Raw genomic sequence first — 20550 nt, 5'->3', positions numbered from 1 at the left:
TTACCCTGGAGCAGACATTGATAGCGACCATAATTTGGTGATAATGAAATGTAGATTGGGGTTTAAAAACCTGAAGAAAAGGTGTCAGATGAATCGGTGGAATTTAGAGAAGCTTGAGGAAGAGGAGGTAAAGAAGATTTTTGAGGAGGACATCGCAAGAGGTCTGAGTAAAAAAGATAAGGTAGAAAATGTAGAAGAAGAATGGGAGAATGTTAAAAAGGAAATTCTTAAATCAGCAGAAGCAAACTTAGGCGGAATAAAGAGAACTGGTAGAAAACCTTGGGTTTCAGACGATATATTGCAGCTGATGGATGAACGTAGAAAATATAAGAATGCTAGTGATGAAGAAAGTAAAAGGAACTATCGGCAATTAAGAAATGCTATAAACAGGAAGTGCAAACTGGTGAAAGAAGAGTGGATTAAAGAAAAGTGTTCAGAAGTGGAAAGGGAAATGAATATTGGTAAAATAGACGGAGCATACAGGAAAGTTAAGGAAAATTTTGGGGTACATAAATTAAAATGTAATAATGTGTTAAACAAAGATGGTACACCAATATATAATACGAAAGGTAAAGTCGATAGATGGGTGGAATATATTGAAGAGTTATACGGAGGAAATGAATTAGAAAATGGTGTTATAGAGGAAGAAGAGGAAGTTGAGGAGGATGAAATGGGAGAAACAATACTGAGATCTGAATTTAAGAGAGCATTAAAAGATTTAAATGGCAGAAAGGCTCCTGGAATAGACGGAATACCTGTAGAATTACTGCGCAGTGCAGGTGAGGAAGCGATTGATAGATTATACAAACTGGTGTGTAATATTTATTAAAAGGGGGAATTTCCGTCAGACTTCAAAAAAAGTGTTATAGTAATGATACCAAAGAAAGCAGGGGCAGATAAATGTGAAGAATATAGAACAATTAGTTTAACTAGTCATGCATCAAAAATCTTAACTAGAATTCTATACAGAAGAATTGAGAGGAGAGTGGAAGAAGTGTTAGGAGAAGACCAATTTGGTTTCAGGAAAAGTTTAGGGACAAGGGAAGCAATTTTAGGCCTCAGATTAATAGTAGAAGGAAGATTAAAGAAAAACAAACCAACATACTTGGCGTTTATAGACCTAGAAAAGGCATTCGATAACGTAGACTGGAATAAAATGTTCAGCATTTTAAAAAAATTAGGGTTCAAATACAGAGATAGAAGAACAATTGCTAACATGTACAGAAACCAAACAGCAACAGTAACAATTGAAGAACATAAGAAAGAAGCCGTAATAAGAAAGGGAGTCCGACAAGGATGTTCCCTATCTCCGTTACTTTTTAATCTTTACATGGAACTAGCAGTTAATGATGTTAAAGAACAATTTAGATTCGGAGTAACAGTACAAGGTGAAAAGATAAAGATGCTACGATTTGCTGATGATATAGTAATTCTAGCCGAGAGTAAAAAAGATTTAGAAGAAACAATGAACGGCATAGATGAAGTCCTACGCAAGAACTATCGCATGAAAATAAACAAGAACAAAACAAAAGTAATGAAATGTAGTAGAAATAACAAAGATGGACCACTGAATGTGAAAATAGGAGGAGAAAAGATTATGGAGGTAGAAGAATTTTGTTATTTGGGAAGTAGAATTACTAAAGATGGACGAAGCAGGAGCGATATAAAATGCCGAATAGCACAAGCGAAACGAGCCTTCAGTAAGAAATATAATTTGTTAACATCAAAAATTAATTTAAATGTCAGGAAAAAACTTTTGAAATTATATGTTTGGAGTGTCGCTTTATATGGAAGTGAAGCTTGGACAATCGGAGTATCTGAGAAGAAAAGATTAGAAGCTTTTGAAATGTGGTGCTATAGGAGAATGTTAAAAATCAGACGGTGGATAAAGTGACAAATGAAGAGGTATTGCGGCAAATAGATGTAGAAAGAAGCATTTGGAAAAATATAGTTAAAAGAAGAGACAGCTTATAGGCCACATACTAAGGCATCCTGGAATAGTCGCTTTAATATTGGAAGGACAGGTAGAAGGAAAAAATTGTGTAGGCAGGCCAAGTTTGGAATATGTAAAACAAATTGTTAGGGATGTAGGATGTAGAGGATATACTGAAATGAAACGACTAGCACTAGATAGGGAATCTTGGAGAGCTGCATCAAACCAGTCAAATGACTGAAGACAAAAAAAAAAATTGAATAACTTTACTAATATATATATTTTACTAACTGTATTAAAAAGTAATATTTATACATTTTTAAAAATTGTTATTATTTTCATTAAAATGATGTCTAAACCAACCCTATCTACGTGATCATGGATTTATGAATTAACTAAGAAAATGATTTTAAAGAATTTTTTGCCTTACATGTGACTAAACAAGATAGTATAAATAAAAAATTTAATTAAAAAAGTGTTTTTGAAATGTAAGATTGAACCATATAATTCTGAGAGGTTGGATATTAGATTAAACAGCCTTATTCATCCAAACGGAAAATTTCCAGTTAAATTTCTTTATATGATATTATACAAATATTGTATGATATATACATAATAAAATAAATAAAAAAGTTTTTGTTTGTGTTTCAGACCAACTAATTTCGTTCTACCATGGTAATCGTGGTTTTAATAAAAAGTTATTTATGCATATGAAAATATTTCTATAAAGTTTGTTTACATTTAATCGCATACCCACCACAATGGGTGTAAATTACAACAAAAAAAAATTGTTGTATTCGCTCTACTGGAAAATGTTACAAAAATTCCTTTATACTTTAATAAACATTCACAAACCCTAACTTGAAAAAGTAACAAAAATGATTTTTGTATTTTTTTTAATAACAATCGTTTGTGTAAAAGAAATTTCAAAATTTATCCTAGCTAGACCAAAGGAAAATTTTCGTAGATTTCTTTTATGAAACATTTAAAAATTTAATATACGTCCAGCAGTATTTTTATTATAACTATAAGAAAACAAAATTGCGAATTGATTCTTCAAAATATTTAGAAGAGACCGTTTCGTAGATTTGTTCAATTTTTACGAAGTTTGAGTAATTGTTTTCTTTTTTTAATTTGAATTTAATCTTATCTCATTACATACCCAAAAAAATGATATAATCTTTATTTTTGTTAATTTGAGATTAATAGATTTTGATTCAGGTTCGTAGGCGTGGTTTACATCAATCTTCGACCATCTTAAAAAACCTACACAATGTTTTATTTATATATTTAAGAAATTGTTTAAAAAAATAATACTTACATCACAAATCCGTTTTTAACCAGAAATATATTTCACAAGATTTCTATTCGCAGTTTGGATTTAGTGTTTGTTTTTTTTTTATGACAATTTGCTACCGTCGAACAAAAATCTATTTCATTTCTGAATCGATATTTTTAATTTTAATTTGGTGATGCGAATCAAAAATCTTGAAACGTGTAACTTTTTTAAAATTATTACTAAAAAACGTTTATAGCAAATAGCCTACATGTGTTGTTAAGATGCATACTGTATTAGATTATGCGGAACTTCGGCTATAATAAAAAATCTGTTGTGGACAGTGCATGACTTCCTTGTACGCCTATTTAATTGCATATACACATTTTTAAAAGTGCATAAAACTTTATTTCACTAATAACTTCTGATTTTTTTTCATTTTTTTTATTATTACTATTATTGAATTATTATTTATTGTAAAAACGTTTTTTACAATCAGAGGTTAATAATTATTAATAAATCAATATAATTTGTCGCCGAATGGCTTCGACGGCACGTGGCACTTAATAACCTTATGGTAGCCCTGAAAAGGGCCGTTCTTGTCGTCGATTTGCTTCGACAGCTCGTTATAATTAATAACCTTATGGTAGCCCTGAGAAGGGCTGTTGTCATCGAATGATTTCGACGGCTCGTAATTCATAACTTTGTGGTGGCCCTGAGAAGGGCCGTTTTTGCGTTAGCTCTGAGAAGAGCTGTTGGGTTCAGAAGCTGGTCTCCGGCGAAGTCGGGGAGTCGCGGGGCTCGTCCATTGAAGTCAGACCGGGCATCATCTCAGTGGCAGTTGAGTCCCCACTACAGCGTGGTAGTGGTGGCCCCCAGAGCCCCGTAGTGTCGGGTCGGCGTCGGTCGTCCTTTGCCGGCGCGGCCGAGGCGGTTCTCCCCGAGCGATCCCACACTGGGTCGGTTCCTCCTGCTGAGTCCGCCGGCCGGAGCGATTGAAGCCCCCGTAACAAATTAAATTAGAAAAATAAAAATGGAATGAAATCGGCTTCGAAGCGATGTGCCTTCCTCTTGTAAGATCCTAATATTTCATTAATCAAATTTTAATTCGCTATAACTCTGGAACTAATGAAAATAAGTACCACTTATGATACATCGTTGAAAAGTGTTGAACAGTTGAAAAGCTTATTACTGCAGTTAAGAAAAAGTTTAAAATTCAATTTTTTGGATTTTTGGGCACTTTTGGTCGAGTCGGTTGCAATCAGAATTGGAGTTGCACAACTGGATTTTCCAACAATCCTAAATCCAAAATTTCAACATTCAACGGCTAATCATTTTTGAGTTATGCAAAATACAACGTACGTACGTACTTAAGTCACGTCGAAACTAGTCAATGTGAATTCAAGGATGGTCAAAATGGATATTTCTACTGAAATTTTCAAACCGAAATTTTTACGATCACAATACTTCCTTTACTTCGTACAAGGAAGTAAAAATCTAAAATAATTCCAGCCCAAAAAAAAAAATTGTGGAAGTATTTAGTAACATTAAATCTTCAGCAAAAAAAGAAGTTGTTTTAAGCCTTGACATTTTTTTCAACGTATTAATTTAATTACTCGTATTACATATATATAATACGTTGTTATATTAATGACTCTGCTAATAAGAATGACAATATATATATATATATATATATATATATATACATATATATATTAAAAACAATTTAGATAATATTTTATGAATCGGTTTATACGAGTAAGTAAAGCAGTACGTAAATTATTTTGATCACGTAACATTTATAAACTATAATTTTTACTTCCTTGTACAAGTAGAAGGAAGTATTATAATCGGAAATATATTTTTTTTTTTTTAAAGCCCCCAGTGATAGCTTTTCAACGACATATCGTAAGTAGTCCTTATTTTCATTGGTTCTAGAGTTATAGCCAAATAAAATTTTAATTAATGAAATATTTGGATCTTGCAAAGGGTTATCAAAATCGATTCACATTAGTTCGAATGCGACTTAATTTCCTTTTATTTTACCTTTTTTTTTTTTTATTTAAATATATTGATTTATTAAAATTATTAACCTCTGATTGTAAAAAAAAATACAATAAATAATAATTCAATTATATCAATGGAAAAAAAATCAGAAGTTTTCAGTGAAATAAACTTTTATGTACGTTTAAAAATGTGTATATGTTTAATGTGTAAATTTTATAGGTGAACCAGGAAGTCATGTGGTGTACTCATCAATTTTTTTTTTCAAAATGCATACGAACGTTAAATGAATAGAATTTTTTTTATGTAGTTTTAAACCAATTTTTATTAAGCTTATTAAAGAAATTTAATACAAAACTATTTCATGTTAAAATTAACTTTCTATGAAATTGGTAAAGTTTACTAACAGATTGTTAAACTTAATATTCTAATTTTAAGTTGAAGTTGCAGACTATTTGAATCGCTTTGAGAATATCATAGGTTAATTACTTCTTTAATATTCATACATTTATTACTAATAAAATAACCCACTAACTTATGATTTTGTTATACCTAAGAATAAAAAAATTATGGATTTTCGAAAAATAATCACAGTATTCATGCTTTGGTAACAATTTATTTGAAGAAATTAAAAAATTTATTTTTTTAACATAAATACTTCTTTTCATGGTTCGAATAAAAATAGCTTATATTCATCGTGGCCAAAAATTAGGTTCTCCTCTACCAATCCACCGATTAGTAAACCTTTAGTTATGTAAGCTTATTTCTAACTTCAAGCGAAAGTTTGGTGGTGCTTAAATCTGTCGATACAAAACTTCACCGTATTCTTCATTAAGTTATTGAAAAGCAAGCATTTCTAAATAATTGCTAGCCTGTAACAAGTTTTTCCATCATCAAAAATCGTTCTACAACGTCTCTACAGAGTAGCACATTTAAAACCAGCCCGAGATTCTACGATATTCTTTCTTTAGTGGCTGTTTAATTTACGTGAATGATTCGACTGTTTAAGTTAGCATTTAAACATTTTTCATTGGTTAAAGTCGATGACTGAAATTATTTTAATTATGTTTCATAATTTTTTAATAATAACATTTTAATTATCCTACTTTACAACTTAATTATAATTAATTTTATTTTTTTAAATTGTGGTAAGTTTGAACAGCTATGAAACAGCGTAGGCTAAGAAAATAAAGTTTTATTAAAGATTTATTAATTAATTTTCTTATTTAAAACTTTAAAGATAGTTTTCGAAACGTCTTCCCTGAGCAGCAATATTTTTTTATGCAAACCGTATAATTTTAAGAAACACTTTTCTTATCTCTTCTTTGGAGATGCTGGCAATCTTCCGTTGATTAGTACTCTTTAATTCCTCGAATTTACAGGGATGTTTGTGTAGACCTTCAATTTCAGCGAGCCCCAAAGATAAAAATGTAAGGCGATGAATCTGGTAAACGGATGACCATAAATATTTACTCTTTTCTCCTGTAAAAGCATCATATACGAAGGCTAGAGTTTGCTAGATATGTGGCAAACATGAATTCATATTGAAGCACAAATTCACTGGAAGAGACGAAAGTACCCATCAGTACTCACGGTATTTTCAAAAAATATCGGTCAATAAATGTATTCCCGATACCGCACACTACGTTCGAAACTATCAGACCATGAAGAAGTTTCATTTGAAGTTTGTAGACGTTTTCCGTAGATCAGCATCGTGTATTTTGCAAATCTACTTAACTCGTTAAATAGCCATTTCACATCAAGTTTAAAAGAGAAAATGATCCGATATATCTTCTTCATTGTACCAAGAAAAAATTCACAAAATGATTTAGGGTCGTTCTAATCATACTCCTTAATTTCCTGAATCAAAGTAACTCGGTAAGTTTTTACCTTTAATTCGTATAGTATTCGTTGACAAGATTTTTGCGATTGCCTGTTTACTGTGATAAATACCGTATTGACTAACTGGAACCCCATTTAACCCGAAATAACCTCTGAAGAATGAACAGTACATTTTTTCTTTAAATTTGTAACAGAATCAGTCGCACAATATTTTTTCACTAAATCTTTTATTGTAGAGAAGTCTATTGCCTTAGATCCATCCATAGGCCAGAACATGAATAGACGTGATGAACAGTACGGCTATTGAACGCTAACACTGAAACACATGAAAGAATTGGCTGTGGTTAATTATTTATCGTATGGCACATGCACGTGATTTCACAATTTATATTAAGATAGACAAAAAAAATTAGAGAATTATAAAAGCTAAACAGATTTAAAATTATAAAAAGAGTAAAAAAGAATTATTATTGTCCAGTTAGACGAACAGTAAATACTAAAATTACAAAAACACATTCAGTTTTAAAACACATTCAATTGCAGCGTCTGTCACCATTAGAAAGTCATCGAAGTTTCCTCCGTAGGCCCTGTTTAGACATTCCACAACTATATAGCGGACAGTTTGCTTATCGGCTCCCCAACCGCAACTTGGAGACGACGTCTTACCCCATTTGTAAAGTGAGTCTTCCATGGTAAGTACGGATTCTATTGACTGACGTCCATACTCTGCGAGCTGTTCGAAGGCGGAAGGCCTCTCCCTTATACAGGGCAATTTCAGACATCGGGGTGGACAGGTTTCCGTCCAGTTTCATTCCCAGGAACCCGTTAAATTGAACCCCAACGCAGTCAACTCCTCGGCAGTTCTCATAGGTGATCTTTTTTTTCTGTTTAGCCTCCGGTAACTACCTTTCAGATAATACTTCAGAGGATGAATGAGGATGATATGTATGCGTGTAAATGAAGTGTAGTCTTGTATAGTCTCAGTTCGACCATTCCTGAGATGTGTGGTTAATTGAAACCCAACCACCAAAGAACACCGGTATCCACGATCTAGTATTCAAATCCGTGTTAAAATAACTGACTTTACTAGGACTTGAACGCTGGAACTCTCGTCTTCCAAATCAGCTGATTTGGGAAGACGCGTTCACCACTAGACCAACCCGGTGGGTTTCTCATAGGTGATCTACTAAATCGCAGTCTATCTCTATTCAGATCGGCTATATCTTAGAGTGGTTAATAATTGATGGGAAATGGTTTTCTAAGCTAAAATATTTCACAATTAATAGCGATGATGCATACTTTACTAATATGATGGGAAATGGTTTTCTAAGCTAAAATATTTCACAATTAATAGCGATGATGCATACTTTACTAATACCGAACATTTTAAACATACCTTATTATCTGTGTAACAAGAAAATTATTTTAATCAGTTACAATGCGTTAAATTAAATATCCAGCAAATCAAGCATTTGGGGCGATTTTAAACCCATCATTTTATATAACTGTCTACTGCAGATATGCAATTTCGCTGAAATTCAATCAAATTCAGATACCTCGTTTACTTGATCTGATTCTAAAATTTGGTAGTTATGCTAATTCACAAAACCACTGATGTAAAAGTTACTTTATCTTTGAATATAAGATGTTTTAAGCTGACCTCCGATGCTGAGTAGGTAACGTTTCGCCATTTCATGTAAAGGTTCCGGTTTCAAAACCCGTTCAGTCATGAGATCTTTTCATACGCTACCAATTTCTACCAGGCTAATGATGACCATAGCTGTTAATGCTCGCTCGTCTTTCATGAAAAAAAGAAATTTTAAGAAATTTTCATCATTATCTATCTCGCTTAACATTAACATTATAAAATATGACACATGTTGGTCGATCATTCAATTTAATTTCGTAATGTAATTGAGGTTTGTATGCATGTAGACGTAATCTCTTCCGTGTAAAAACATGTAGAGTGGATTTAGAAATGCCATACTTCAAACTATCCAGACAACTGATCTCTTTGGGCTCTTTAAGAAAAACAGTCGAAATAAACTCGACATTTCCTTCGTTAATGCGTAGCCTTCTAGAAAATATTACTCGTTATTCTTTTCTTAGTTTAAGTTAATAATATAAACAAGGCTAATATAATATTAACCTATTTATTGAAGCTAACGATGCGTACATTTGGGTAAATTTATAATAAAGAATAACAATAGATTCCATGAACCATAAAATTTACCGCGCTTTTTCTTACATACAATTCATAATGCCATCAAAAACTCTAGCCAGAACTCTAACTACCAACCAGTAATACCAACATAACTTTGATAATTTCCCTTTTCTATGAAAATAATTACCTTCGTAGATTAGTCGAGTAGAGTATTATATAGTTAAATGTAATTATTTTTTGAAAATTTTGCATGATTTTAATAGTTCTTATTTAGCTTAAATTGAAAAATAAAAGGTAGAGAAATATTTTTAGAAAATTTATTATAATTAAGGAATATTAACTAATTGAAACTCCATTCAACACGAACGGACCTCTGGGATATAAACAGTACATTTTTTTCTGTAAATTTGCAGCAGAATCAGTCAAACAATAATTTTTCATTACATTCTTGTATTGAAAAGAAGTCTTACTTTAGGTCCATCGGGTTGGTCTAGTGGTGAACGCGTCTTCGCAAATCAGCTGATTTCGAAGTCGAGAATTCCAACGTTCAAATCTTAGTAAAGCCAGTTACTTTTATACGGATTTCATTACTATATTGTGGATACCAGTGTTGTTTGGTGGTTGGGTTTCAATTAACCACACATCTCAGGAATGGTCGACCTGAGACTGTACAAGACTACACTTCACTTACATTCATACATATTATCCTCATTCATCCTCTGAAGTAATACTTTACGGTGATTTCGGGAGGCTAAATAGAAAAAAAAAGTTCATCAATGAACTAATAACATCGAATAGACGTGATGAACTGCACTCTTAACACCAAAATACATATAAAAACTGGCTGTTATTAATAATTGGAGAGGAATGATTTTTCATGTTAAGAAGATATTACGTAATTAAGGAATTACGAAATATTACTGACCAAAAAAAAGAATAATAAAAGACAACTGAATTTATGAAAAATAAATATTCATTCTCATTTACACACCACATTTATGTAGTGTTTGCTACTGAGGAAATTTTTATTTAACAACTTTTTAGTCATTCTTCAGCAGTAAAAAAGTTTTTATTATTAAAATTGTTATAAAATATTTTCCATTAGCAGAACTCGCTGTTATTTTATATCTGGATGGTTTTTTCATGTTTATGTTTACGTGTTTCAAAAGTAGGATTGGATGTTACTGAAAGCTAAGTTAATGGAAATTTGTAAACTGGTAGGTAAGGTTTGAGATAATATGAGAAAGACGGAAGTATGTTTGAAATGTTATAACACAATACTCATATATCTTTTACATCCCTACTCATAATCCATTTTTTCTTTCTTATTACTGTTTACGTACCTTGTAATACAAGATTCAGTCTTTGTGATAGACATAAAATAAGGAACAGCGGCTGCCCTTTCAAAAAATAAAAATAAGTTCTGGTTTGCACCTTTTTTATACATCAATAAAACAGAATAATATTTATTACAGAAATGTAAAACTTAAATCTTTAACAATATTTATAATATTATTTCGTACAAAATTTTCCATTTATTCTGTTGCAATAATCATTTCTATTGTGATTACATAAGAAGAATAAAAGCGCCGTTAATTTATTAGTTAGGCAAGATCCTCAACACATATCGGTTTCTTTGTTGTCAAGGTCATTTATATACTTGAGCGTCACCTTCATCTTAAATAATGTTTGATTTTAAAATCACACTTTATTATTCCTCATTATTATGTATTGTTTTTAGGTCAGTCTACATGCGATGAGGTAGACAAAATTAAGAAAAAAGAAAAAAGATTGTTTAAATAAATGGTGTAATTGAAAATAAATATCTTCTTTGTTTCTTTATACTTTCTTTATGTTGTATATACTTAAATTAATATTTATTTTGTTACTTAAAAATATTGATGATTAATGTTTTTTTTTTTTTTTTCTAAAAATATTTAACAGTTACATATACTTACAATCCATGTTGACATTTTTAATATATTTTAGGCATTTATTTTACAATATTAAAAAATAAATATATAGAATACCGATCCTAAGATTATTGTAATAAAATAACCAAACTTGTGCTCATAACCCATACTATAATGTAAAATGACATAAATAAAAAAAGTATTAAAAATCATTCTTACAAACTATAAAAAAAGGTTATCAATAATTTATAAAATGTAGCAAAAAAATATAACTTAGCTATGAGCATTTTAAGCAGAAATTAAAAGTTAAATTCTTAATGTTAGGTTACCCTAATTTAATTCTATCTCAAGAATAACCTTGAGATAAACCTTAAAACTTTAATTTTATCATATCTTAATTTATGTAGAGGTCTAAAGAAAATGCGATAGCAAAACTAGGCGAAACATTTGGGTAATACATTCTATAATGTAAGTTATCCTTTTGACTTTTGTTTAGAACTGCTCATTGACAGATTATATCAATTTTTATTTTGTACTTATAAAATACAGATAACATATTTTTTATAATGTTTCGTAAGAGGGTTGTTTTTTTTTACGGCTATATTTTACTATTTCATTGTAACTACTAATGAACTGAATGAGCATTTAGTGTTTTGTTTATAATTTTTTAACTGAATTCCTAGTTTTGATAACAGTTTACTGACAATTATTTCCCATTTTATTACACTACTCCAGAGAAAAAAAATTATGAATGAATTTAGAATGTCACTGACAAAAAATCACGAACCACAGACACTTTTTGGTAATCAAACAAGAATATCATATTGTGTAATTGTATTTAATTTCTGATGTTTTTTCTACTTTTTTCATAATTACTTACAATTATTTCAGTTTATTTTAAATTCATTCTTAAAAATAAAAATTATGGACGATAAAAAATTACCCTATTTTATTTTGAAATCCGTTATTATTTTTATTAATAATATATGTATTTTCTTTAATTAACAATGTATTTGACTGTTGCAGATCGATCAAGAAGAAAGTGGAGAAAGTACTCCGTATAATATCGGTAGTGGTGATGATAGAGGAAGTTTACCTATGCCACATCCCCCACCACCTCCACCTGATTTGGACAGTGGTAAGTTTAGATTATCATTAACAAATCAGTTTCAGCAGTTTACAGTAGAATGTCCAAAATTGTGACAACTGTCTACAACTTCACAACTAACAAAACTATTGAATATTACAAAACCACCCTCTTTATGACAATTTCAGCACTATTCTAGACCATAATCTAAGATGTTATGTTGTTTGCTCTATCTCTATCTTAGAAATTATGTCTTATGAAATAAGTGTGTCTTATATATACTAGTGATTCTGAACGTATACACTAAGCAAATGAGAATTACTTTAAATTCATAATAAACAGGTAAATTATATGATCTCTATGTATTTAATCTATATTTATGACACACGATCGATTTTCAATCTATCTTATTTGTTTGTCAAACAAAGATGAAGAAAGAATGACTCTATATACAACAGTCATTTAATAATTAAAGAGACAAATGACAAGAGTGGAAAAACTATTCGATAGAATACACTGAAACTCTCTAACGTTCAAGTTGGTACTCCTAGCACAGAAAATATCAGCTGTTGGAAAACAATTCCCATTATTACAACCTCTATTATTTATTTCAAATGTCGACTCCACTTGAAATATGTACTGTGGAAGAGCATCGTGCTGTAAAAAATATTTTTATTTTCTGAAGGTGTAAAACCAGCTGAAATTCACTTATGGGGATGTTAAAACAGAATGGTAAAAGAGCGTATTAACTGTTCAAATATATAAGTGGATTGAACAGTTTAAATCAGGTAGAACAAGTATCACAGAGTTTCATTGTAATAAAAGACCGATGGAAGTTTTGGATTAATGCTTTGAAAAATCACATTAATGGCCTTATTCACAAGGAGAAAGATAAAAATTTTGTGGATAGCTGAAATTTGTAGTTTAAGTATCAATACCGTTATGATATTTGGATAATTCCAGTATCGATGATAAGCTAATTTACTGCAAAACATATTCAAGATGGATTCCATGACGGTCAACTCAAAATCACAAAGATATCCAAATTCAAATTTGTATGGAACTTAGCGAAAGGTAATGATTGTTTTTTTTTTTATTATGTAATAACTTGTGAAAAACTTGGTTTCACCATTTTGAGTTGGAATCCAAAGCCAGAAGATAGAATGAAAATTATGAGTTTGCCCGCCAGAATAAAACCTACATATCAGTCAGCAAAATTATGCTATCAGTGTTTGGGGACTATAATGGCTCAATCTATTAGGATTATTTGGAAGAACAATAAGGATTAAATGTCCTGGTTTTTTCTCAAAAGGCATAATTTTCTTTGATAATTTCCACCCCCGTACTTCTCAAAAGAAATTTAAAGCTAATCAAAAGTCGGGTCAGTAGGTTATGCCTCGTCTATCTTATCCCCATCTCACACTTTCAGATTTTTGTTTGTTTTGTCCTCTCATAGATTTTTTATGTAGGACAGTTTGGCAACAATGAACAGCTCGAGAATGTGGTACAAGAACAGTTTAGACACAAGTGAAAAATTCTTTATTACTGGAATAAGAAATATGGGACAAACACTCAAATGTAGCCAGGGATTATGTTGAAAAGTAGCATTAGTTCATTATCAGTGAATAATAATTTTTATACACCCATTTATCTCTTTAATTATAGAATGACCCTCATATAATTTTATTTTTATATAGTAAATTTGATTCAAAAGAATATATTCTTCATAGTTTTATCATTATTCAATATTTTAAAATAAAAACGACATAATTATTCCATTTAATTAATTCATTCATTCTTTTCTTTGTATGAAAATGGAAAAAGTATAGTCGCTCATCTCTAATTCTCTTATTTCTCAAATATCTAAAATCTGAAATTTAATATAGTTATTTTTAAGGATACCTTTAACTAAATTAAGCAATAATTAATTTGATAATAACTATTAAGCACACACTACAAATGGGTTGAGAAGCAGTGCTGAAATGAAAACAGTTTAATTAGTTGGCAATTACCTGCCTAAATACATAGTGAAACAAACTTTGCTTTTCCTCATGAAACCACCCTACAACCACTAGATTGAAAGCTAAGACTAACTAAAAGACTTTGCTCGACCCTAACATAGTCTAGTTTGTGGAAGCATACAATTGAACTAAAAACTGTTCATCCGGATTTTTTTTGCCAGAGTTCCTTTGCCTCAGCTAGTCTTTTTAAAGAATCTAGGAGAATTATAAATTCTAAACAGAATTAATTATAAATCTAATTAAATATTATTGAATGAACGTCAAAAATATCCATTTTAATTTAGGTTAAAGAAGAATGAAAATATTTTTTATTGCCCTCTCTAATACAGGATTTCTGACCTTTAATTCACAAAAAAAAACAAAAAAAAAACACCAAAACTGTAGTCATGAAAATAGTCACAGAATAGAAATTACAGTATGTTAAATTTTCATTAAATGAGATTAAAAAGACACTAATTAATTCAATCGTAACTGCCTTGATTAAAATATGTGCTCTGTAGGTGCCATAATCATAATGATTATAGGTAACCAAGGAATAACCAATGACATGACCCACAAATAATTCCCGAAAACAATATAGCTATTTTCAAAAAATAATAAATATCCTGCAGCAATCTTACAAACAAAAGTGAGGAGTGAAGTGGTTTCTAGTGTCTTTTTTACTCAGCTGATAGCAAAAGGCATTCCAGCTTACCTAATTTGTAGAAATGTTTGTTATATTTCTACCTAACCTTTGACACCTTTGCTATGTTTACCACGGGATGTATAACACGTAAACTGCTAAGAACATTGATAATATCAGTTCAAGGACCTCTAATTGAACTTTTGAGATTTTAAGTGTTTTTACTTGAGCCATAAGAAAAATTATGTAAGGCAAGAAATACCTATACTGATTAAAATACTGACCAGGACAGATTCCATAGGCTTTTAACTTTACCTAAATATAATCTACAAAATATCTACCATTATTAAAATAACTGAAAAATAGTAAAAATGTAATTTACTACATTTTTACTAAATCAGTTGCAAAAATTTATACAATATAAACCCAAAAATGAATCTGTTTTATTACTACTTTACTCTTAGAATCCAACTTTTTCAAAGACAATAATCTTTTAATATATTTATTTATTTATAATTTATTCTTAATATTATTTATTTTATTTTATTGAATAATTTACTTTCCATAATTATAAATGCCTTTGAACTCCAAAGCTTATGTAATGTTTTATTAGACTTTATTTCACTATCTAATAATTGAAATAGAATTTCTTGGTGTCATGAATCAATTTAAAATTTAATTATCAATTTTTATTTTTCAAGAAAAATGCTATTAACTTTTTACAAAGTATAAGTTATTCATTCTAATTCATTATTTATGCAAGATTCAATATTACTAATGTATTAGGGAACTACCACACTAGTCCCTAATGAATTAAATGAAGTTGATCAGTACATAGCTGTTTATATAATAAAATAAATTGGTTTTAAATTCGTTAATGAAGAATGAGAAAAGAAAACGCCAAAATTGAAGATATAGAAAATAGGAATGAATGTAGAAATATGGTAAAAGGAATAAGGACCCTCAGGTCAAAGAAAACATCAATCCAAGTTTAAAATTAAGGCGTACAAAAGAAAGAAAGCAGATGCACTTAGAATGAGAAAATATAGGAAAAAAATAAAAACATCATTAGAAAAAGAAATTGTTATTGCAAGCTTACACATGGTCATATGAGACTAGAACAAATTGAAAAAGTAATTTAAAAAAAATTGAAAAAAGTAATTAATCTGTAACATAAATTAAAAAAACAAAGAGTTTATGAAGCACCAAAAAGTTTACAACTGTAATACAACTTATAACTTCAAACCACCTTAATACATTTTGACAAAACAATTTTATCAGTTGTGGTTTTATTTTATTCTTTTACATAAATATTGACTACATTGTAAATACATAGCTGGCCAGTTTGTACAATGATTAGCATGCTGGCTTTGAAATTAAAAATTTTAATTCCCATGCTAATTTTTTGGGTTAACTTTTTGGTAAGGGTCTGATATTTTTTCAGCTATCATTTCAACCACCTCATCCTATTTGTTAAAATACTTGAAAAATAACTCCAAGGTCTTAACACTAAAATGAAGTTAAATAAAACATTTACTTAAAAACATATTATATAAATAAATTTAGAGCATTTTTATTTTACATGTAGAGTCATAAATTTTGTTTTAATCAAGACGGTATTTTCTTAGAAGAGATGTTTGTGATTAAGAAAATTATTTTCACACAAATAAATATTAATACGGTGTAAAACTAATTTATGCATGTGTTTGTTAGAAACAATCTTTGAGGGTCAGTTTTATAATTTAAATTCCTTGATCTAGGTTATCCTTATGCATACAGTATTTTATTGACCGAATGGCAGATCCATGGGATGAAGACAAAGGTTCTGAGAGTTGTTAACCTCTTATTTCATCCATCTCATTCTTCTTATTAAAATTAGGTTCAGCATGTCTACAGTTATAATACTAGAATCAAATTCTATTGATGCAGTAAAACATGGATCCTGATATCATTATTATGGATCCATTAGATATCAACCCAAAACAAAAAAAAAGCATTACAGGGAAGAAAATGTTTTAATGTCATAAACATTATAACAAGCAAAAGAAAAAGAGGCAGAAGAGAGAAAGGGATCATATACGCACTAATAGTCTTCAACATATGACATTCATAAAAAGAAGTGTTTCAAGGCACTGCCAAGTAGTAATAATTATCCGTTCCTATATTTTTCGTACATCTGTTGTGTTGAGCAGTAGATTATGATCAACAGTTTTGAATTCGCCAAGTTTTATCTTGAAAAAAATACCGACTTGTTCTTCAAATATAAAAAGCCATGCACAAACTTTCATAAGATAAATTCTTTATGTCGCCAGTCATTATTAAGTAGAAGTATTGATTCCGTTAAATTTAAAACTGTTCTGATAAATAATGCATGATGTCAGGGTTACTTGCTTACAAAATTGGTTAATAAAAACTTTTCATCATAATAAAAATCAATATTATGACATAAATAAGAATTAAGGAAGCAAAGGTTATGAAAATATAAAGTTGAAAAATGTTATGAAATCATTAATTCTCTATGACAATAAAAAATAAAAACAGTACCAAAAGAGAAAATTAAAAAAAAAAAGATAAACAAATAATTAAGGAATAAAAACAAGAAAATTAGTAGCAAAAGAGCACTTTACAGGAATAAGAAATTACAACCGAGAGTAATATCTAAAAAAAAATACTGTGTCGGTGTGTGGACACTTGAAAGCAAAGCGTCTTACGCAGTATTATATGAATGGTGCAAAATAACGTATATGCAGTATCATTACATAAAACGTAAAAAACAACAAACTCGATTTTTTTCATATACTTCACCATATCTAGGTTAAAATGCACTTTTATTTGCAATAAGTCAGTTGGAAATACTAATAGTCACAATTTAGACAAGATTAAATTAACAAGGAATAGAAAGAGTTACACTACTCCTCTTCAACATTGTACGTATAATAAAAAGAATGTATCTGTTATTAAAATTAAAATAACAAATATGATCATGATCAAAAACAGTTCAAAAAAGAGTAAGAGTATCATTCTTTGAGCACGATTCTTGAATGAACTGTGTTATCAGCTAGCGTGTGATGCTAGTTTTTTCTCAATTGACTTCCCATCTTGAAGCCAGCATTAAACAGCTTTGCTTCAAAAAATTTATACATGTTAATATATATGTTTAACGAATACTTATTTCTTTCTTAAAACAAAACATAAAAGTTATTATTGGAGAAATTCAAATTTGGGTATAGGAACATAGAATGAAACTAAATGGATGTTTAATGTAAAATATGCGTACGATTAAAATCTAACAGATTTATGATGCAGTTCAGAGAAGATATATTTATAACCAATTTATTTGGATAAAGTAAGTCAAATTCTAAAAAACTGAAGAAAAATAGAAAGTAGGTGATTAAAATGACATTATCAGGAATTATTAAACATTAAAAGAGATTATTAAGACCAGAATAACTGTAGATTTATACTAGTTATTTATTTATAACAGGCTAACTCCTAAAATAATAATTTTTCTTTTTGATGAGGATGTTTTGTTGTATTGTGATAAAATAATGCCCTTGTACTATCATGAAACCAAGGATCAGGTGATGAGATACTGAAAACTAAAGTAGTGATTAATAGTTGTATGTTAGAATGGAATGCATAATTTAAAATAATAATAATAATGAAGATAATAGTAATAACATTTTAACAATTATTAAAAATTATAAACATCTCACTTTTAAATTAATAGAACTAATTATGCAAAGATCTTTCAGAACCAGTTATTACCACCTTCTTCAGTAGAGTTTCTATTAGCACTGTTGTTAATTTTATCCATTATAAAACACTAAGAGAGTCCCTTAATTTATAATTTAATCTATGTAGTGTTTCTTCAATATTTGTTAAATTTAGTACGCAAGTTTCATACTGTTCAAGTGTGTTTAGAGCTTAATTTTTTGTGGTATGTGAATTCTGATGTAAGAAGCAATTTGCAAAACGTGATTCTGTAATGTGTTCAGTGTGTAATGACTATGTGCACTCCTAGTATTTACGGGTAAATATTTTTGTCTTGCCTACGTAATTTAGAATTTATTGCCATTACTGCAGATTAATTTAAATATTTCTGAATTGTTATGTTTCAGTGACCTTTTCTGAAAATGTTGTATACTCTTGATTAACTTGTGTTAGTACTATGTATTTTATGACAGGCTGTGTAATTTTGTTTTTGTTGTATATTTTATGTTGTCCATGTACCAAGTAAGAGTGGCCAATTAATCTATGTCTAATATTTTGTAGTATTCAGTTCAGTTCAGTAGTTTGCTGACATTTTAAAGAACAGTACTATTAACTTAAAATTGACCAATTCATAATTTTAATAATTCTAAAATGAAATCAGCTTTTGTCATAATTCCAACAAATATTTAACACTTTAACATACAAAAAAAAAAATTGCTATTTATTTTTAATTGTTTTACTAGCAAGAACTTTTATCAAGAACATGTTTGAGATTTTATACATTTTTTCAGTTATTTTTATTCTACCAGGTCAGTAAAATTTACAAAACTAGAGAGCAACACAAACTAAGAAAGCGGTTTTAGAATCAATCTGATTGGCTGTATGAATAGCAGTAATATAACGTTTTCTGAGAGGATTACATAATTCAGAGAAATAATAGTAATTTTTTTTTGCCTTTGTTTAAACTGGGTAAATGTACATCAGAATAACATGTTAGAAATTCATCCGTGACATGTTACTATGACATGTTACTATTGTAAAGCCAGTTGTATGGTTTGTTATACAAGTATATTTTATTGTTAATAACAGTCATAAAAAAAGCTGGCAAAGAATTGACTTTCCTGGCGCTGTGCCTTATATTCAACAAAACTTTAATATGGAAATACAATAAAATTATGTTGTAAACTAAGGTATTATTAAGAATATTAAATAAAAGTTTTTGGTAACTGTGATCTTGATAAAAAAAATAATCCAACTTTTTTAAGAAGATTTTTTTGCCAAAGTGCTCCAGTAAAAATTTAAAATTCTATTTTGGTCAAAACATTAAATTTTTTTTTAAAGAAAAAAATTTAATGTCTCCTTAAACACAAAACATCAAAAAAGATCAATTAAATTTTTTTTTTACCGATCTATATACTTTCCCGTTATAGCAGCATATATTGGTATAGCCGGGAAATTAAAAATTAAAATATAAAAATAAATTTTGTATATAAGTATAAAATAACAATATTGAATCGTAATACAATACTTGTGAAAATTGCTCGTTAATTAAATTATGTAGTTAATCTATTAATTATATTATTCAATTGTTAAATTATAATTAATTATATTAATTAAATTAAATAATTAATTAAAAATAAATACGTATTGCATTAAAATATAATACACAGTAGGAGTGAAAATTTCCCGAACTAAATTTCTGTAGCTGGTACAAGTAGCGCCATCTCTCGGACAACCAAGGAACTATGTAGTACGATATTTGACGAGTGTATGTACAAAATTTCATCACGTTTCGTCACGCCAGACTCGAGTTATATTCGGCCGCGTACGTTGTGTTCATGTGAAATTGTGCGAGCTCGCGACATGGAACAGAGAAGTGCGATAAAATTTTGTGTTTGACTTCAAAAATCTTCGTTGAAATTTATTCTATGATACAGCAAGCATTCGGTGATGAAACCGCATCAAGTACTACAA

The 20550-nt window shown here is 29.4% G+C and overlaps 1 protein-coding gene across 2 annotated transcripts in view; it reads left to right on the top strand.

The window, feature by feature from the left end:
• The window catches only part of Mp (collagen XV/XVIII-type protein multiplexin), a 1718393-nt gene that overhangs the window by 1594596 nt on the left and 103247 nt on the right, over window positions 1–20550 (top strand). For both annotated transcript variants that reach the window (XM_075369827.1, XM_075369826.1), the window contains one exon: window positions 12159–12270. In XM_075369827.1, coding sequence (XP_075225942.1) covers window positions 12159–12270 — 112 coding nt within the window. The remainder of the gene's footprint in view (window positions 1–12158; window positions 12271–20550) is intronic.

The sequence above is a fragment of the Lycorma delicatula genome, chromosome 6 (genome assembly GCF_047948215.1).
Source record: "Lycorma delicatula isolate Av1 chromosome 6, ASM4794821v1, whole genome shotgun sequence".
Lineage (NCBI taxonomy): Eukaryota > Metazoa > Arthropoda > Insecta > Hemiptera > Fulgoridae > Lycorma > Lycorma delicatula.
Note: the sequence above shows the minus strand (reverse complement) of the source record. Positions and strands in the feature narration are given on the sequence as shown.